Genomic DNA, 22158 nt, shown 5'->3' with positions numbered 1-22158 from the left:
ACCTACCAATATTGTAGAAACAGAGGGAAGATTGTGAACAAGCAGTTAAGTAGACTGGTAGCAGTGATCTCCAAAATGTTTAATTTCTGAACTTCTAAATACCTCCAAGTGAGCAAAAAAGACATCAATTCAGATGACAAAGCCCACATACTAATGTGTCTGTTTCAGTCAAAGGAGGAAGAGTCCCTTAATGTGTTTGTTCTCCCTTCTCATACAGTCCAAGCAAGTTTGGTTACAACGAGTCACGGACTGCAAGCAGAGAACAGGTGGGTTACTTGTGTGAAGGCAGCTCAAAGCCTTATGGGGGGAGGAAGGGAGGAAATAATCAACTATGAAGGACAGATGGGAGGTGGCATTTAGTGTGGTCGTTAACAACCACGGAGAGAACAGAGGATCCTCGGCTCCCGGCTTTTTATAATTACTAACACTTGAGGTGCTCATCTTTCTAAATGAGAAAGGAAAAAAGACAGCAAGAGGCCAACCTTAAAGCGGTGTCCCCAAAGCCACAAGGGAGGGAATGAAAACGGACTGGGAGCCCTGGAATGAGCTATCACAAGCCTATGCAGGAAACCCAAACCCTCAGTGGGAGACCAGCTGGCTCACCGAACAGGTGGAGTCGAACAAGACTGGTTAGCAGGTTTTACAGCCCAGAACAAGGCGAGAGCTAATGGTCAAAAGGAAGTGGACTGGAAGGGCAGGGACAGCTTGGACTGTCGAGTCCAAAAGACCCAGTGTCCACTGCCTCCCTGAGCCTCACTGCTTTGCTCGGGGACAGGGAGGGCTGGCAGGGAGGACGCAAGTCCCGACGAGGTGGCCGGGCCCCCAGGAGGCGCGTCACACCAACGCCACTGCGGCTGTTCCTGTAACGTGGTGGGCAAGGGAACTGCTAAGAGGCAAGCAGAACAGTTAGTATTTCAGATAAATGTGTTTACTTCCTTCTCTTTCTCCCAACTGTGGTCTTTCCTGCCCTCAGAAGAAGCAGGAAAGGAACAACTTTAGGCCACAGTCCTCGAGAAGGTACAAAGCAAAAGTGACTTGGAGCCACATGTGTGATTAACCACACATCCCACTTGGCCCTGCCTGCCAAGAAGCCTGGATCCAAATTTCATAGTTGGTCGTACCGACCACATTAACCCGTACGGCTCACAACTACGCTTTTCTTTCTTATTTGTCCTCATTCTGCATTTCTGCTTATACCGTTGACATGTCCATTGTGAGCCCATCCCGAGCCTTTGCTGCAGAATGAGGCAGAGAATATGCAAATACACGGAAGTAGCAAGGGTTCTGAACTTTCTGGGGGATAAAGTTATTAAACCCGGGCCCTTTCCCAGGACAATGGAGCCTTCCAGATCTTTCCTCCATACAGCCAATTACCGGCACACCCATTAATAGTTGCTGCTGTAATGTCAGGACAAATACATAAATTTAAACACCATGTCCTTTATACACGTAGGTTATGCTAACTAGGGGCTTACCCTCAGCAGCTTTTCATGGTAAACAGGCAATTAGATAAGTCAGAAATAGAAAAGACACATCACCACATAAAAACAGGTAGCAATAAAAATTAGATAGGAAACAAAATTGTTGCCATTCCAGTAACTAATGAAAGTATGTTATTGTAAATAAGCCTCTGGTCGCCTTATAACCCCCTCTCAGGAATCAGGAAACACCCTGAGGGCCCAAACTATGAGGGGGGGGGCAGATTTTACTTTGAAGTCAAAAAGCAAGAGGAGCTGGTTTTTATAGGATGAAAATGATGACACCAATGCTCGCTTATTCTTTTCTTTTTTTATTTTTTATTTATTTATTTATTTGACAGAGATCACAAGCAGCAGAGAGGCAGGCAGAGAGAGGAGGAAGCAGGCTCCCCGCTGAGCAGAGAGCCCGATGTGGGGCTCGATCCCAGAATCCTGGGATCACGACCCAAGCCGAAGGCGGAGGCTTTAACTCACTAAGCCACCCAGGCGCCCCAATGCCCGCTTATTCTTAAAGACAGAACTGATCTCTCGGGCTATTTACGGTCTTCTGCCCTTCTGCCGCCAGAGAGTCTTTTTCAAGTTTCCTGTTCACTTCCAGGCCTGTTGTTTCCAAAACCAATGATTACAAATGAGAGGTGTGGTCTCAGATGAAAAATACAATTATAGGTCTCTAGGCTGTCCTGAGGGGAACCCAGCAGGGAGGCCAATGGTAAACCAGTGCTTTGCTACAGAAGGCTTTGTACATATAAATCCCTGTAACAAGCGAGTTTTTGATACAAATTCTCTGCTGGCCTATAAATTGTTTATCTAACTTAAACGCAACTGTTTCCCCAAATCTTGTCAACCTGCTGTGGTTATTACTTCCAGGTGTAGGACCTGTCACCTCCCCCACACAGGAAAAGCAGCAGCCTCTCCTCAGCGGGAAAACCTGAAGACTCGTGGGAGGTAGGAATTTAGTAAAATGTTAGAGAAGGGTTGATTCACAATAGCTCTTACTGCTCATCCTGCACCAGTTACAAGCTGGGGGGAAAAGGGTGGATTTAGTAATTCCCTCCCACTTGAGGAGGACATGATGAAAAACAACTATCTTGATCATCAGAGTCAAAGTCAATTATACCTGGGAACCAATATGGCATTCCTTTTGCTAATGTATGAGCAATGACCTCATTCCACTTTGAAAAATATTTGCCTTTTATGTTCAGTAGAGACATATAGAAAGGCTACCACTGGTCCTCCCACTATCACCCCCAAAATAGATCAGCTGCGATTTTTAGCACAAACCATGTAATAGCATAGCTATAAATACCAAGCTATCCACTGAAAACAACAGAGAAAGTAAGGTGACTTTAGGTTGCAAGAGGAAGCAATCCTGGTTTAAAAAAAGGTGAATACAGTCAAGGTAAACTTTATTGGCTAATTAGAATACTAGCAGGTTGAATTACTGTTTTTTAACCAGCTTTACTGAGATAAAATTCACGTACCATAAAACTACCCACCCATTTAAAATGCAATCCAGTGGTTTTTAGTATATTCACATTTATCAATGGTGTTTAGTATATTCATATGCAATGGGGGAACCATCACCACAATTTAATTTTAGAACACCTCTGTCCTTCCCGAAGAAACCCTGTACTCATTAGCAGTCAACTCCCACTTCTCCCTTTCGCCCTTCAGCCCTCAGCAACCACTAACTCACTTTCTATCTCTATAAATCTGTCTATTCTGGACACTTCATATAAATGGATTCACATAATATGTGGTCTTTCGTGTCTGTCTTCTTTCACTTAGCATCATGGTTCCTTCACCAGCAGCACGTGTCAGTATTTCATTCCTCCTTATTGCTGAGTAACATTTCATTGTGTGGACAGACCACATTTTATTTACCCACTCATCAACAGACAGGTTGTTTCCACTTTTTAACCACTATGAATAACACTGCCATGAGCATCCGCAGACAAGTTTTTATGCAGACATATGTTATCCTTTCTCTTGGGTATATACTCAGAGAAATGGAATTGCTGGGTCATATAGTTCAAGTGATTTTAAAAACTGCACGACTGCACAGTCATACAAGAAGAAGGTGAGAAAGATTTACTATTTCTCTACCCCCATTTTACCATCCAGAAACAATCTCTCTTTGCTTCTCTTTTCATTCTCTCATGGCCCAACTGCTCGTGCTGTCCTCTACACTCACTCTCTATACATAAAATACTCCAAGGTTTACTATGTGAGAGCAGCTCAGAGCCACATGGAATTTCCAAAGACCACATATCCCAACATCTCTTTTTCAAACAGGGTTGAAGTACAACCATCTAATTCTTACAAAGTCCCCAAAGAAAGAAACAACACAACTGCCCTTAGATGCCCAATACCCGAAATATCTTCCAATTACTAACTGCAAATCACTAACGCCAAATCATACCTATACTATATAAATACTGAAGAAAGAAGAAGAATGTTTAGGTTTTTAAGCAAAATTGGAGACTGTCCCCTCTAGGCCCTAACTCTTTATTCCCTCACTGAACATACTATGTCCCTGGATGCCAGCTAGTTTGATGTGTCCTCCATACTGCTGTGAACGGTTTAATCTGACACCGAAATCCAAGTGTGGGAGAACTCTGCGGTCATTCCTAGGGGTATTTTTCTTTTGCTTCAACAGTCGTATTTGAATCTATTTTCACAGGCAACAACAGTAACGCACAATTTAACATCCAGAATCTCTGCTGTTGCTGCTTCTGTAATAGCTCGAACTTTCCTCTTCCTTCTTGGTTCCTCTGAGAGAGCACATATAAAATGAGTAATTATTGCTGCTAAAGAATTGCTGGAGTCAGCAACACTTCACAGGAACTGCATTTCCTCCTCCTCCTTTCCCGCCCACCACAGTCTCCCCCATACGTTAAGAATTAAAGACACATGACCAGGATAGAGAAAATCTGCCCTGGAAGAGGCGTTGCAGCCACCATGGCAAGCAACCAAAAGTATTAACAGTAATTTCCAGCGGAGCTGAAAAGGTTAGATGATTTGTCTTTGAAATGAGCCAACTCGGCACACTTTCATGAGATTAAAATCAGTTTGCTTTTCCTTCTGGCACCTCACCTCTCCTATTCCTACTCTCCCCAAAAGGCAAAGTGGTTCAGGCACATAAACAAACAGTTCTGGAAATTAACTTCCCTGACCACAAGAAAACTTGAAGATAAGTTCCACTCTGCATTAGTTTTCCTACGCTTCGCTGTGATCAGGATCTACTGTGGTTTCTCTCTCCCTGGAGAGAGAACACCTGAATGATAACATTTCTGACACACAGAAGCTTAAAAACAGAAAGAATGACAACTGTGTGTTATCTTAAAAGAAGTATGATGACTATTACCCACAATCTAGGTCATTTCTGAGTCACAGAGAAGAGGAGGCCATTGTTCTCTTATGGTGATGACCCTGTGCAAGTGAGTTATTTCTGCTGTCACCTGTAAAATGAGGATAACAACAGGACTTCATGGGGTAAGTGTATGAGTGCTTCGAATAGGGCTGAGGACAGGTGAAATACCAAGGCACTAGGAGCTTGGTTCAACACCATCACTACCACCTAGACCACCGCTACCATGGCTATCTGCAAGAAGCTGCCTAGATGGCTTAAGGAGCTAACCCCCAGGGCTTTTCATGCAAGGACAAAATACTGCCATCTTTACTTGAATGCTCCCATTTCCATTGACTCATCCTGCAGGAGCAACCAGTTCATAAGACAAAGCAAAGAAAGAAGACAGGTCACAGGAGAGGATGAGAAAGATATTTTACCATAACAGAAAAACAGCACCTTATTTTGTTTTTTCACAGCCATGTTTCAAAGATGAAATCCTTAAAAACATTCTTTCCAATATGGGAAGCCAGGAAAGTTACGAAGCTGAAAAATCTCTTTATTTAGAAAGAATTCCTAGAGTTGCCCAGTCCGGAGAGCAATCTGTTATTTGAAATCCCTCTCTTGAGTGTACATTGTGTCCTCTTCCCCCCTTATATTCATATGTAAACATCCTTGTTAAACCTGGGGCGGGGGGTGCAGGGGGGCTCTTTGTCCAGATTAGTGTCTTTACAAGCTCAGAGGGGCAGTAAGTAGAAAGCTGACACCTGCACCTACCTCTCTCTGGGGCTGGCCGAGCCCCGGGTCAGCAGCACGGAGGTTCAGGACGTGCACTTCCTGGGGCAGCCCTGTTGTACCTCTGCTCGCACACCCTGACAAGACGGTGAAGCTCTCCATGAAGGCCTGGACCGGATGCGAGGCATTGACAGGCGACAACTCACACTGGGCACTGGGCTCTGGACCTGCAGAGGGAATCACAAGCACAAATCCCTCAGAAACAGCAATGAATTGTGCCACAGTTAAATTAATTATCCTAGACGATCCAGCCATGGCCAGTTCACCAGAAGAACCTCTCCAGGTAAGTTGTTTCTGAACTCAATGGCAAAAAAGCTTATCCTAGTCTAAAACCACCAATCTCTAAATTCCTTTTAGATGATTTTGATGTGTATTTGATTATGTAAATTCCCTTTTAGACACACAAGTCACGAATGTATTCCTCTGGATGGAGGAAACCTCCCGTTTGACATCTGTGTTCAATTCTTCCTTCCTCTCTTAGGAAAAACAACAACAACAACAACAACAACACAGAAATAAATGTTATAAATTGCCTAAAGTCCAATGATAGTATGAATAAATAATATTTAACAACTAAAATTTCACCCCAAAAGTATAAGATACAGTCCCTAATCTCTAAGCATGCCCTGCCTTCTTAGAGCAAAACCACCTTAAGAACAACACAAAACAAGATGTAATGAATGGGGGCAACTGGGGCTTGAGTTGTATAGCAAAGTTTGGGCCAGAGAGCAGGAAAAAAATCCTCCCAAGAAAGGGAGAAGCATATGCATATTAGTAGAGCCTCAAATAGAAAAGGTAGAACCCTGGTCACACTTGGCTCATGCTTCCTCATTCTCCCTTTCTCCAATAATCAGAACTTAAATCCTAACATCCATTCCTGCCCATCCCTCCCTCCTAGGGTCCTCATTGCCTCTGTCTCTAGGCGACTACACATCTTCCTAAAAGGACACTCAAGCATCCAGCTCTCCAAGCCACCTTCCATGTAAGCACGGACCAGCCCACCAGGGTTCTCAGTGGGATGGCCGCTCCCCGTCCGAATGCCTGTCCCTCCCATCTCTGCCAGCATGTCTGTCCCTTACGGACTGCTGGCCTGAAAATAAAGCCCAAGCGCCCTAACCAAGCACATAAGGCCCTTCCTAACAACTCCCTTCCTCTCCCTCCAAACTCCCCCCACCCCACTCCAGCAACCCCAATGCATCTTAACTGCACATCTTTATTCAAGCTTGTTTCCTTCACCCAAATTCCTGTTCCACTTTAACTTTGCCCCATAACAAACAGCCCAAGATGAGAGAAGTACTCTTCCTCCATCCTCACATAATTTCTCTGCCCATCTCAGCAACTTCTACACTGTAACAACCAGTACATCTACATCTGTCTCTGCTAGTCTGGTATGACCTCCCAGACAGTGGGCTACTCATCTTTGTATCCTCAGCACCAATCACAGCACCTGGCATGTACAAGATGCTCAAAAAATAATTGTGACATGAATCACTAAGCTTTAAAATAAATTGCTCCCTCCCTGATTGGTGATTAGGGCACCATTCTGGGGACTTGGATTTAGCAGTAGGGGGCTAAGAGGGGAATGACTGAGGTACAATCCCACTTGGGCCTCACTGCACACTGGCTGGATGACTGATAGAGAGGGACATCCAAGAAGAAGGAGGAACCGCGATAGTCCTCTGCAAGTTTGGTGTTGTCTCCATTTGATACCTGGGGAGAGTGGGACTTGAACAAACAGCATCCACTAAACCACAGCATCTACTAAACCACAGCCTCCCAAGCGGAACCCAATGAAAGACCCGGACACATTCCATAATTAGTTCTTCCTGACTTCTACATATTAAAAGTACTCTCCAGGATCACAGCCCGAGTGTAAAATGCAAATGTCGTTCAGAACCAGGCAATCCTGCACCCCCACTGCTAGACCATAAGCAGACACCCTGCCTGGTGTGCCAAGTCTATTTCAGAACTCACGGAAATTATCGAGGCTGATAAAAGTTATCTGGTCTGAAATGAAGTATGTACCTTCTCAAATAATCACTGCGGCTCTCTGTGCTGCTGTACTGTGACCAGCTGCTTTCTGAGAAACAGAGGTGGTGAAGGAAGATGTCACAGTGGCAAAAGGCAGGAGGTACTGGACCTCTGATTCTCGGAAGTCTCAGTGGAGGGCGAACAGTATGAGCAGGTGCCCTCCCTACTGTTTCCCCTTCGGGCCTCTCCCAACCAGAGTGGGCTGCTGGTGTAGTTGGCACCCCAGAGCTTCAGAGTCTCCTACTCCTCCTCAACTTTGGGAACACACTCAACTCTGGGGAACTGGTTTCACAGCTTAGTGCCATGAATGTGCCTTCATCACAAATTAAGCCCAAATAAAAATGCTTTTCAGGGTGGGGGGATGGGTGAATTAGGTGATGGGGGTTAAGGAGGGCACTTGTGGTGATGCTTGGAAGTGCTGAGTCACTATACTGTACACCCGGAACAAATACTACATTGCATGTTAATTAACTGAAATTGAAACAAAAACTTAAAAGGAGCACCTGGCTGGCTCAGTCAGTACAGCATCTGACTCTTGATCCTGGGGTCATGAGTTTGGTTTTTTCTTTTTTTTAAGATTTTTATTTATTTGAGAGAGAGAGAGAGAGACTAAGCACAAGGGAGAACACGAGTGAGGAGAGTAGGGGAAGAGAGAAGGAGAAGCAGGACTCTCTGATGAGCAGGGAGCCTGACTCCAGCTAGATCCCAGGATCCTGGGATCACGACGTGAGCCAAAGGTAGACAATTTAACTGACTGAACCACCCAGGCACCTCTGAGGTCGTGAGTTTGAGCCCCACGCTGGGTATAGAGATTGTACACACACACACACACACACACACAAAATAAAAATTAAAATTAAAAAACAAAAAAAAAAAACATTTTCAGCTCCATTTTTGTATGCATGTGCAAAGTTCCAACTGGTTCTACCCAGAACACATCTGCAATCTGCTTGACTCTCCCTCCTCCTTGCAGTGCTACCATCACCCATCAGGATCTTCCTTAAAATCACCACAGTGCTCATCTCCACACTGGGGTTAAAGCAAAAACTCACTGACAACAAATCAGGGGATAAGGTCTTTCCCAAAGTGGGGAGGGAATCAGAGAGGTGATACCCCCAGCACTAAGGACTAGCAATCCTCACTTAGAATCCATGGTTTCTGTCCTGCCATAGTCCAGGGCAGGGCAAATCCCACTTAATGGGCTACAGCTCCAGCCCTGTGTTACGTAAGTCAGCCCAAGGCCAAAGAAAAAAAAAAGCAATGCACAGGGCATGCTCTGATCAAGTGACTGGATAACTGCACTTTACAGAGACCCACTGGGGTCAATGTTTAAACACACTCCATATAGAGTATCTCTAACCACCAGACATACCAAAGTAGTAGTTAGTTTTTGAGGCTCCTTTAATGAATTTATTGCCACAAAAAAAAAAAGCTATAAAATATGATTAAGCTATCCTTAAAGCCAAAAAAGCAAGAAAGCAAGAAAAACAAGAAAGTAGGAATTATCCACCCTTAATCCTCCAAGGGTATAGAAATGGTGCCTTCAACAATTAACACACAATGTCAGTCTGATGTAGTAAAAAAAATTAAGTAAGTCACTCCTATTTACTAAGTGCTCACTATAGGCTAGGCAGTACTAGGTCTATATGACCTTGAACACCTACAAGGAAATGGTATTACCCATATTTTAAAGAAAAGGAAAATAAATTCAAGGTACTTAAGTAAGTGTTTTAAGGTTGCCCAGTCACCCAAGCACTGAGACTCACACCTACTTCTGGGGCTCACATCTCTGTATGGTGAGATTTTCATTAGAAAACATTGGACATTTATGGAAGAAATGATATGAATTCTCTATAATCTCTCTCAGAGGACAGAAGCAGAACAAATACTTCCTAACTCATTGTATTTGGTCAGCATTACCCTAATACCAAAACCAGACAAAGACATTGCAAGAAAACTATAGACCATTATCTCTCATAAACACAGATGCAAAAATCATCAACAAAATACTAGCAAATTGAATCCAACAATGTAAAAAAGAACTAAACAGCACAACCAAGTAGGATTTATCCAGATACATACATCTGAAAATCAACTGATGTAATTCATCTCACCAACTGGCTGAAGAAGAAAAATCAGAAGAAAAAAGTCACATAATCATATCAAAAGATGCAGAAAAAGCATTTGACAAAATCTAAGTCATTCATGATAAAAACTCTGAGCAAACTTCAACAAGAACTTCCTCAACTGGATAAAGAGCATTGAAAGAAAGAAAGAAAGAAAGAAAGAAAGAAAGAAAGAAAGAAAGAAAGAAGAAAGAAAAGGAAAAGAAAGGAAAGGAAAAAAAAAACCAACCCTAGAGTTAACATCATACTTACTAACATAGAGAAACTAGACGCTTTCTCATTAACATCAGAGCTAAGGCAAGGATGTCCCCTCTCACCACTCCTTTTTGACACTGCACTGGAAGTCCTAGCTAATGTCTGCAGCTAGGTATGACCATGTGACCAAATTCTGGTTAGTAAGCTATAACCAGAGGGGGTACATGCAATTTCTAGGAGGTTTCTTATGAAGGGAAGGAACCGTGTTCTTCTGCTCTTTCCTCCTTCCCGTTGGCTGGAATACAGACGTCCTGGGTAGGGCATAATGTCGAGCACGCAGTATACACTCAAATATTAATGAGGGAGCGGGGAGCAATAGGAAAGGGAAAAAACCATGAAATGCTCCAATGGGCAAAGGATTTCATACAAATAGGAGATTCTATCTCAGAGTTGTCCCTTTCACTCTTCACCAGTAGCCAAAACTTCAATCTTGTATCAAAGGCGGGTGGGGGATCCATCATGAGATGAGGGAGGTGGCATTACTGGCTGCTAAAAATCAAGTTCCAGCTGGGGCTTCCCCACCCCCAAATGTTACAGCGGGCAGGAACCACAAACTTGTTTTTGTCCTCACTTCCCAAACACTATGCTGGTTAAGGCCCTTCTCTCCAGGTGCCACAACACTTCCCTAGCCATCAGCAAGCCCCCAGCCTCCTGTCACCTCTGGGTCAGCCCCAGGACTTGCTGACCCCTCCTGAAGCCACAGACTGCCTCTCTGCACCGGCCTCCAGGCACTTGCCACACGCGCCTCGAGTGCCTTCTACTGCAGGCTGCTCACCTCACACAAGCCCAGAGCCACATCCAGGGAGCAGAGCTTCCACTAGGAAGCCTGGGAGCCACCCCCAGGCCCTACCATAGGAGTCTAAGCCAGCTAGGCGGCCACCACGGAGCCCAGACGCTGCGCCTCCTCACCGCAAAGGCTTGGAAACCAGGAAAACATGTTCCAAAACCCGGTCTGACTCATCTGCTCACTTCTGTGGCGAACTGTGAGCGCTGGGGCTGCTGGTGCAGGCTCTCTCTGACAGCCTCAGAAAGCTGGGAGTTCTCTCTTGTGGCCACCACTGCAAACCCGCAGCCCTTCCTTCCCTGAGCAATCCCTTCCCCACAGTCAGGAGGCGAGGGAGTGTCATGCTATGTGATGATGCTGATCAGCATAGCAAAAGCTACATGACCACAGGAAGGATCAACTGGGCACAAACAACACTGGAAGGCAACAATGCCATAAATATGCACTCCTGGTCACCTTGCACCATTCTTTACAATTAAGATACATTTAAAAAGCGGGGGGGGGGGCATTTTACAGATACTTTATCTGAAGCCTCACAGAAATTCTAACATGGAGAGACCAGATATTATTTCCACTGTAAATAAAATGGTGTAGCCCCAGAGCGGGGTGGCTATCCTGACACAGTGTTTCTTTCTTTCTTTTTTTTTTAAAGATTTTTTTTTTTATTATTTATTTGACAGAAAGAGAGAAATCACAAGCAGGCAGAGAGGCAGGCAGAAAGAGAGGGGAGGAAGCAGGCTCCCCGCGGAGCAGAGAGCCTGATGCAGGGCTCAATCCCAGGACCCTGGGATCATGACCTGAGCTGAAGGCAGAGGCTTTAACCCACTGAGCCACCCAGGCACCCCAGTGACACAGTGTCTCTTGTTGGTAACACACTCACAGTTCACCTCCAGAAGACATTCTGCAAGGCTGCCTCCCTATCTGTTTATTTCTGTTTATTCTAAGCATCTAGTATATGCCCCATCCAGAATTGTTTGGGGGTAATTCCCAAAGAAGTCTAATGTTCCCTTGGTCTGAAAGCATAAGCTGAGTTTATCCTTCTCTGCTGGCCGCACAAGCAATTCCCCCAAATCCTGCCGGGTGTTGGGTTTCGTTCACGTGTCCTCTTTCCTACCCTGAAGTCAGACTCTGATTTTCCTTCTCAGTAGACCTTCCTCAGCCACCAGGACCAACCCATAACCCCTATTTGCCCACAAGACACTACTTCTATTGACTAAAAACATGGACCTGAAGACAGCACAGATTCAAGTCAACCCTGTGGTGAGAAACTCTCTAGGTGGCCCAGACCAAGTGGCCTCCTTCACAAAGCAGGGCCCTCTGTTCAGCAGCTGGGCCACCTGGGGCAACACTGTGGGGCATCCAGTGACAGCCTAGGCCTCCGCCTCCTAGGAGAAGCCAGGGTTTAATTCTTCAAGAGTACAGTTATCATAACCCTTCTCTGGGCCATACACTGTGCACATGTTGTTTCTAATCCTCGTAACATCGCTGTAAAGACAGTGTTAAAAAGCCCATTTCAGAGTGGTGGAAACCGTTACTGCTAGAGGCTAAGTAACTTGCCACAGGTCACCACCAGTAGGGAGCAGGGCGGGATTCGAACCTGGTCTCCCAGGTGTAAGTCACCTCCTGCTTCCACCCTGCATTTTCCTGGCCTTCACCTCAGGGCTTCATGAACAAACGGACTTAACTGGTCAAACAAACACATTTACTCATATTTGATCAAATAACTGCTTGGTCCACACTTGCAACCTTTCGGTCGACTTCAAAGGCATCATAAACTCAATGAGAAAGCACAAGTTCATTTCGCATTTTACCAAATGTTGTCTTCCTCTTTTTCACTCATGTTTGCTTATCTGCACACAAGGGAAATGTTCCTAAGATCTGGCTATCACATCAATGTCTAAATTCCCAGTCCCACTTAAAGAAAAAAATGCAAATGGACTCACCCTTTCATTACGTCCTTTAGCTCCAACACAGCATTCCGATCTCAGTTACAGAACCCCCACATCCACACTGGCTGCAGGCCAGCCCTAAGGCCTGACAGAATGCAGACGAAGCATCTGGGAACAGATGCCTTTGCTGCACACACTTTAAATTTAATCTGTCCCCAAAGAAATTAATATCACACCTCACGCAAGGAGTGAAATATTGGGGGTGGGGGAGTGATTGTTTGGGGGAAGGAACAATAACTAATTTTCACATTTAATAAATGTGATCCTTAAGCATTTTAAATATGAAGGCACACCATGCTGACACAAACATCTGGTACCTATTGCATATAACTTCCAGCACACAGATTCCCCATATCACCCAGGGTACTCATGAGGAGTATGTGTTCAGCAGCAATAAAAGTGGTAAAGATGCAGAGGGAATCAAGGGGTAACATTATAGCCTGGGACCAAGACACTGCAGTGGGGAGATTTTATTCCAACAACACCACTGGCTAATAAGGGTTTCTGTTATTGTCCCACAGGGAATTCTGCAATGCTGTCAGCTGTGAAGAGGGACAAACTCCCACAGACTGTACACCTGGGCACTGCAGGATCTATTCTGCCCCTAAGCTGGAAATTCCTTCTACCCCCACTGGATGCAAGAATCTGCAGGAAAGCGCACCCACGATGACTTCTCAGCCAATAGTACAGCCTGGCTCTAAGGGAGCTTCATGCAAGGGAATAAGACAATCGCCAGAATATGATGCAAAAGCAAAGCTCCAGGAAAAAAACACCTGGAAGGCCAGAGCTCAAGAGTGCCTGTGGCAACACAACATATGCTGGTGTTTATACCATCTCCGATTACACTACTTTGGAGCTACAGCCCCTTGGGGATGGAACTGTGGAATGTACCACCATTAAAATCCAAAGGGGGCCTTTCTACCAAAGTCCCACCTAGATTTTTCAACAATAAAACTTGGCTTAAGGCTAAAGCTTATCCTAGGTAGGAAAGAGACAAGCAGAAGAGTTTCTAGTATTCTAAAACGTGAAATGCATATTTATCAGGGGGAAAAAAAAAAAGCCAAATTTTCTATAGCACAAATCCTTACACATCTCTTACCATCGTTTCATCCTCCAAGTGAATACCTAAATCCAGACCCTCCTCTTGACAAACCAACCATCTTCCAAGATGTCAAGTGCCAACTTGTTGGGCCAAAAGCCAATGCATATCTGTATACTGTTGTGTTCAAATCATGGTACAACCATACTGAAGAATTTCCTGTGTTCAAGTTGTATTTTTAAAAGTTCAAAAAGAAACAATGGGCAGGGCATCCTTAAGAATTTAAATTCTCAGGGGCACCTGGGTGGCTCAGTGGGTTCAAGCCTCTGCCTTCGGCTCGGGTCATGATGCCGGGGTCCTGGGATGGAGCCCCTCGTCAGCTCATGCTGAGCAGAGAGCCTGCTTCCCTTCCTCTCTCTCTGCCTGCTTGTGTCTACTACTACTGTCTGTCCAATGGATAAATAAAATCTTAAAAAAAAAAAAGAATTTAAATTCTCAGTGTTGGGAAGTGCCAGGTTATAAAGGGCACTCACTCTTCCATCTAAGCAAGATACCACTACGCAACCAAGAGTCTCAGAGAGGACTCATACGGCTCTCGGAGGAAGTGGGTTCTCTCCTGTTTTTTATAATCTGAAGAGAACAGGTAGCAGAGGAAATATGTTCCAGAAGTTACCACTAGGCACAGCAAGAGAAGAGTTCCTGTATTAGACACACAGTGGTAACAGGCGGAGTACTGGACCAGGAAATAGGAGAGCTGCCATTTTACAGCCAGATCTGCCACTTACTAGCTGCTTAACTTTGTCCTTAAGCTTCCCATAATCTTCTTCTCTCTTATTTCATGAGAGGCTCATAGATTAAGGAGACACCATATATGCCAATGCTTTACAAATTTCAAGTACTATTAGAGACATAAAGTCCCTTGAGGGGAAAAGAAATAAATGAATGAAAAAATTTTCTCCATTGAAAAAATGTTTTCTTTATGAGTTTTTAAACGATTAATAAAATATCTAAGATAAGATGTTCTTATACTACTCCCTAGCTACTACTCCCCAAAAAATACTTCTAGGAATTGCAGTGGAAAGATTTAGAATAAAAGTATGTGCAGTATTAGAGTAAAAATTCCTGTTCTCTGAGCAAATTCTGTAAGTACAATTCCCAAAGGAGAGAAGAGTCCATGTTTCTGCCTCTAGGGAATTTCCAAAATCCAGAGAGTAATCTGGTATCATTTTGGCTGACTTTCTTCTTGTTTATTTTTAATCTAGAAGATGAAAAGATGTTCCTATTCTGACAAAATCTAAAGGAAGCCAGGAATACAGGGGACACTGGCTCCCCTTTGGTATTCAATTACAGGGAGATCCAAATGAATGGATACAAATTATGGATGTTATTGCTATAACAAATGGCTCAGCACTGAGACCAAGAACGAATTAGAAGACTGGAACGATGGAAGAAAACGGAATGTTTTCTCTTGTGTGAGTCTGAGATAAATAAAATCATTAAAATAAAGTCTACTTCTTTATTAAAAGAAATATACTTCATTGATCTGAATTCAAATATTAAACACAATTTAGGCATGTAACCAATAAAAATTGTAATTTGATTCCTACCAATGCAATGTTTTCTGGCAAAGTGAGACTTGTAGCACTGGAAAGTTGCCCTCATTAACCCTGAGGGAGGACGTCACCAAACCAAACCTATTAGTCAATCAGACCTCAACTTAAACCTGAAAGTCGCTAACCTGATTTTCTTTTTTTTCCCTCTAGCAAACTGATTATCTGATGAAAAAGAAAAATATGGGAGGAAAGAGAGGTAAAGATGGGCAAAAAAACAGAGAGGAACAACATGCATTCTCTGGGACTGTGAGCCCCCGGTTAAGACTGGGGTTCGGGGGACGCCTGGGTGGCTCAGTTGGTTAAGCAGCTGCCTTCGGCTCAGGTCATCATCCCAGCATCCTGGGATCGAGTCCCACATCGGGCTCCTTGCTCGTCAGGGAACCTGCTTCTCCCTCTGCCTCCGCCTGACATTCTGTCTGCCTGTGCTCGCTCTTGCTCTCTGACAAATAAATAAAATCTTTAAAAAAAAAAAAAAGACTGGGGTTCGGGATCTGGGTAAGTGCAAGACAAGCAGCTGTAAGGGGGGGAGGGGAATGGTCAGGAAGGACAGAGAGAAAACCACAAATGCTGGGAGTTGAATCAAAGCCTGTAACCACTGGTCCTGATTACATACAGGAGATAAGAAATTAAAAATAAAAATCTACCAACTTTGTTTTGGCCATGTAAAATATTACTAATTACAGCCATGTGTACAAACTGGGGCCACAAACTAAATAAAATATATTTACTTAAAGGATTTTATATATAATCTGGGCACCCAGCAATTGGTTGTTAAAAGGCATGAAGGACATATTTTGCATGAATGCCAAATTATCAAGCATCAACTCAATTACAGTAATAAACCATATTCCTTCCTCTTCAAGCTAGGTAGCTCACTGCTCAACTATTTCTGTTAAGAGGGAAAGAGAGCTGATGGTTTGTAGAGAAATCTTTGAACAACTGGTGTGCTGTCGCTCCTCTCACAGTGAAGCTAAAAGGTTCAGGAGAAACCGTGGAGCTGGTATTTCCAGAGTCTGCAGCAGTTACAGGTCAATCAAGTGGCACCACCGATAAGACTACTAGGTGTAGACCAGGGAATAGGAGCATGGTGCCTGGGTAAAGAGCCCTGGCCCAGAGCCACATCTTCCTACCTGATTAAATCAAGGGACTCCATAAACGCGTTATACCTATTATCTTTTTCATTTATAGCCAATAACAGCTTTTAGTTATAAATCTATTTGGGCATTTGTTTGCGTGCCATTTATTAACTTCGGCATATGTGTTTATGTGTCTTCTGCTTAGATCGAAACCCTATGAGGGCAAGGATCATGCATGTCTCTTGTGCTTATCTTCTTTCTCTGCCAGAGCCTAGCACAGTGCCTGGCACATGGCAAGTGCTCCCAAATACTGGTTGGGTGATGAATTCCTCAAACAACCAAAACCTGGTTCTCTACATACCATGAAGCCAACGCCTCGGGTTTGTGTCTCAGCCCTGCCACACTTAGCTCTGTAACCAGGGAAGTTACTTAACCACTTGATGTCTTTGGTTCTTCCCCTATGCACTGGGGATAATCATAGTATCTGCCCCATAGACAGTTCTTAGGATTAACCTTTTTTTTTAAAAAAGATTTTATTTATTCATTTGACAGAGAGAAAGGGAGAGATGGAACACAAGCAGCGGGAGTGGGAGAGGGAGAAGCAGGCTTCCTGCCGAGCAGGGAGCCTGATGCGGGGCTCCATCTCAGGACCCTGGGATCATGATCTGAGCCGAAGGCAGAAGCTTGACGACTGAGCCACCCAGGCACCCGGATTAACTCATTTTATTATCATCTGACTCTAATTATTATTACCATCTCTCCAGCTATGGCCTGAAAAGAAAAATACTTTTCAACCTATCTCAACCTCCTTTTGCATTAGGAATCGCAAAATATTAGAGCTTACAGGAAACTGGGCTCCATGGAGATCAGTGTCCTCACCATCACCCACAGGGTGCAAGGGACCACTATGGGCATATTTCATTATACTGCACTTTGTGTTACGGTGCTTTACAGATACTATTGTTTTTGTCTTAATCAATTCCAGGTTTGTGGCAACCCTGTGTTGAGCAAGTCTATCAGCAGCATTTTCATGATAGGATTTGCTCCCTTCGTGTCTCTGCATCACATTCTGGTAATTCTTGCAACATTTCAAACTTTTTCATTATTATATTTGTGATCAGTGATTGCAACTCATGGGAAGCTCAGGTGATGGCTAGCATTTTTAAGCAATATTTTAAAATTAAGGTATGTACATTTTTTTTTTTTTTTACACATAATCCTACTGCACACTTAAGAGACTACAATAAAGTGTAAACATAACTTTTATATGTACTGGGAAACCAAAAAATTCATTTGACTCGCTTTATTGTGATATTGGCTTTATTGCAGTGGTCTGGAACCCAACCCACAATATCTCTGAGATGTGCCTGTTTAAACTAGTTGGTGAGAAGGCCTTCTAGTCCAATCCTTCCTAGTTTTTTTCAGACAAGTCCTGCCATGACTTCCGGTCCTAGAAATACAAAATTAATGTACCAAGATAGGTCTGATCACGGTCCCCAGTTTTAGTGGCTCTACTCCTACAAAATTCCTGCTTCCCTGCATGTCGACCATACTCCAAAAAAAAAAAAAAAATTAAAAGAAAAAGAAAATTCCTATCCAACCCAAATGTCATGCTATGTATTCCTTTATCACTGATATACTTAACTCATTCTAGAAAAGAAATTGAGGGACTCATAATAAAAAATTTTAAATGGGCTTAGAAACCCACTTAAGCTGCCAATCAGTTAAAAACTGGCAATGACAAAAAGAAATATCAAAGAACTTAAAGGAAACTACTTCATTTGAGCGCCTCACCTAGTTCTGAGCTTCCTAGTAGCCAAGGTAAAAGAGAAACTGTGATGCTTAAGAGATCTCATTTAAAAAAAAAAAAAAAAAACAACTCATAGAAAATGAGTCAGCTCTTTGGATAAGAAAACATTTTTCCTAAGTCTGAATTTCAGAGGCCTGTGAGAATGCAAGGATCAGTGATTTCAAGTATCATTTTACAAAAAGCATAGATGTATAAATTTTCTTACATGGCCTCATTAAAAACAGAGGGAATACACTCTATATGAATTTCATTCAGGGGTCCAGGTAATTCTCTCTGACATACATGCACAAAAACTTCTTTTCTAGAATTGGAAGGGTTTTTTTTTGTTTGTTTTTACTTTTTAAACCAATAATTTACATCAATGTATGTACAAAGGCAAAAAACAAAGTGGCATTAGTTTGCTAAAGGCATTTGGAGGATTTTCTCTTTTTGCTTTTTTAAAATGCCGCCATTCAATTAGCCCAAAGTTTCAGATTTTGTGGGCACCTGGCTGGCTCAGTCAGCTGAGGATATGACTCTTGATCTCGGGGTTGTGGGTTTGAGTCCCACCTTGGGTGTGGAGATTACTTAAAAAAGAAAAAAAATCTAATAAAAGAAAGTTTAGATTTTCCTACGCTATTCAGAAGTCCACGAGCAACTTCTGAAAAGAAAATTGAAACAGAGTTATGAGTTTAACACAAGGCTAGAAGGGAGGGGTTTGATTCAATCAAACTGTATTTAACCTAAAGACAAATATAAGAAATTATTATACTGGGGTGCCGGGGTGGCTCAGTGGATTAAAGCCTCTGCCTTCGGCTCAGGTCATAATCCCAGGGTCCTAGTGCAGCCCCACATTCGCATTAGGCTGTCTGCTCAGCAGGGAACCTGCTTCCCCTTCTCCCTCTGCCTGCCTCTTTGCCTGCTCGTGATCTCTGTCAAATAAATAAATAAAATCTTTTTAAAAAAATTATTATACTGCTGTTTAATAAACTCCCCCCAAAATTAAAGCCGAGATCAATGAGATACCCGTTCAGAAACCACATGTACTAAGCATGCTCATGACAAATGCCACACACAGTAAAGTACTGTCAAACATACATCTGCATGTGACAAAGAAACCTTTCAAAACAGATGTGTCACAGGATGTTTCAAAGCTTAACTCTTTTTTTTTTTTTTAAAGTCTGTCACATTCAATCAAAGCAATTTCTGTTTTTCGGAAATCTCTGTGTTATTGGGGGTGGGGGGGGTCTTTTCTTCAGTGTTTTTCCACTCTGAATCAACTAGCTCCTCTCTTTTCCTCACAAATGAACCTTCGGAAACCACTCTGCCACAGGGAGTTCACCTTCTCTCACATGGAGACAAGCGCTAATACTCTCAAATGGTCAATCTAAAAAAGAAATCTTGTGCATGCCAATTCCTAAAACAAAAAGAACTTTGTTTCAACATTTGCACAGAAAAATGTACCAAAGTTTAATCCATTATTTAAAGTAATAATTAATTCCTTCTCCCAGTATTTAATATCATGTTCCTTACTTCCCTCCCCCTTACTTCATCTGGGCGAAAGAGCCACCGTTACCACCATACAACAAATGCTTCATTTGTTCAGCACTGACCAGTAATGAGATATCCCACATAAGCAAATCTTCCAAATAAGCAAGGATTTACTCCTTTCAAGAAAGAGACTTAAGTCATTTTTATGGGAAATCTACTTAAAATGTACTACATACATAGTCCTTTCCTGGCCACCTTAAATATTCTGAGCATCCTGACTATCACTAATTTTTTTTTTTTTTTGAGGACTTGGGGACTTGAGGACTTGTAATTATGAATACTAATTACAACTTATTAAATTTCAGTATGCTATTTCAGTTTCTGTCTCTACACCAAATGGTCCCATATTTGTGTTTTATACTTCTGCCTATCCTTTTTATACTCAGTTTTTCTACCCTGGCTGCAGGTCTGTCTCTCTGCTCCAAGCCCATCACATGTCATCTTTCATACTCAATTCTAAGTCAACAGCTTGGATAAGGGCCATCCCACCTACAGAGTAACCTCTATGGACTTCTGACAGCTCTCTTCCCTGGAACTCACCAAATGTTTTGGTTTTCTTCATGTGCAACGGACACACAAACTTGCTATAAAAGTGACACTGTAGGGGCACCTGGGTGGCTCAGTGGGTTAAGCCTCTGCCTTCGGCTCGGGTCATGATCCCTGGGTCCTGGGATGGAGCCCCACATCGGGCTCTCTCTCTGCTCAGCAGGGAGCCTGCTTCCTCCTCTCTCTCTGTCTGCCTCTCTGCCTGCTTGTGATCTCTGTCTGTCAAATAAATAAATAAAATCTTAAAAAAAAAAAGTGACACTGTATAACAACATTAGTGACAATATCAGCAACAATATTAGGGACACTGTTCACACTGACCTAATCTGAATGGCAAGCCATCAAAGAAAGTGAAGTGTATGCAATACTCAGGGTGAACTGCTGGGAATTTAGTTCACACAGAAACTGTGCTAAAGGCCTTACTCTTCTATGACTCTGGGACTTCAAGCATTTTAGAAATATTATCTTTTCAATCAAGAGGGAGAGAAAGCAAATATTGAACTAGGTCTCCTGAGTATATATATGTGTGTGGTGTATATATTCTTCTTTATTGTTCAGGATGAACACATAATAACCTGCACACCCAGGTTAATTACAATTTAGCATCATCTGCACATTCTTCTACACTACAGTTCTTCAGTGGAACTTGTAATCACCATTCCTTCCGGTCTTCTCTCTCCCACCACCAGTGCGGAGGACACTGTTGCTGTGGTCAGACTCTGCGACCATGGGTCACCTGTTCGGGACGGTACAAGGTGATCCATGATGTACCAGACAGTGGAGGGGCAGGCTGCGTGCTGCCACGGCACACGGAAGACACACAAAGCCACTCAAAAGCCCCTCTATTGACATTATCGGCAGCTTTCTAAAACCAAGTAATGACACGGAATCTTCCCTGCCTTCTGATGTTAGTTAGAAACATGGTCAGACTCCTCTTTGCAAACACGATCATGGTTTAAAAAAAAAAAAAGGCAGATACTGAGAACTACTGCAGTTTCAGATTCAGAGAGGTTCACATTTTAAAGCTCTTTTCTAAAATGAAACAGTTTTTCTTTGCCCAAGAGATAATTCATAATTTATCCTAAATTTTGACCTTTTTTACTGTAAAAAGCATAGGAAGTTACATGGAAACAATGAATGGAAGTGCACTTTTTTATTAAACAAGAACAGGAAACTTTCAGTAGTTTATGGTAAAACTACATATTTGAGCCAAAGAGAAAAATTCAACTGTGTTCTTTTAACTCCTAACTTTTCACCCTCTCCCATCCAAAACATACAAGAACATGCAGTGCTGATACCCATGAAACAAATCTCAAGACCAAGAAAAAAAATGAATATTTACAGTCTTCAAAAATATATTTCCCCCAAATTACTTAATAAGCCTCTTCACACGGACCTACACCTACTTGTTTCTATTATTGCGTGGCTCAAATGAGTCATAATAAAACTCTGGAATATTAAAGACAATAAGTGAGGAAATTCCAGAAAATATAAAAACGTTCAGGGAGCCAAAACAGAACTGTATTTATTTTTCTATCCAATGCACAGGAATGAATAAACCAACAAATAAATCAGGGATCACAAAAGTAAAACACACATCTGGCTGTAGTTCTGTAACAGAGTCTTCCAAATTGACCACCTTGTCCATACTATAAAAATTATTCCCTTAAACAAGTAAACCCCAAGCCCAACCACCCCCTACCCAACTCTAAGAACCTTCTACTATACCAATTTAAAACAGGTTATTTTGAATCCATGACACCCAACACAGCAAACG

At 42.8% G+C, this 22158-nt stretch overlaps 1 protein-coding gene across 4 annotated transcripts in view; it reads right to left on the bottom strand.

The window, feature by feature from the left end:
- TGFBR3 (transforming growth factor beta receptor 3) overlaps positions 1-22158 on the bottom strand; it is a 199181-nt gene that overhangs the window by 109785 nt on the left and 67238 nt on the right. For all 4 annotated transcript variants that reach the window (XM_047725460.1, XM_047725461.1, XM_047725458.1 and 1 more), the window contains exon 3: positions 5605-5789. In XM_047725460.1, the coding sequence (XP_047581416.1) occupies positions 5605-5789 (185 nt within the window). The remainder of the gene's footprint in view (positions 1-5604; positions 5790-22158) is intronic.

This window comes from Lutra lutra, chromosome 4 (assembly GCF_902655055.1).
Source record: "Lutra lutra chromosome 4, mLutLut1.2, whole genome shotgun sequence".
Classification (NCBI taxonomy): domain Eukaryota; kingdom Metazoa; phylum Chordata; class Mammalia; order Carnivora; family Mustelidae; genus Lutra; species Lutra lutra.
Note: the sequence above shows the minus strand (reverse complement) of the source record. Positions and strands in the feature narration are given on the sequence as shown.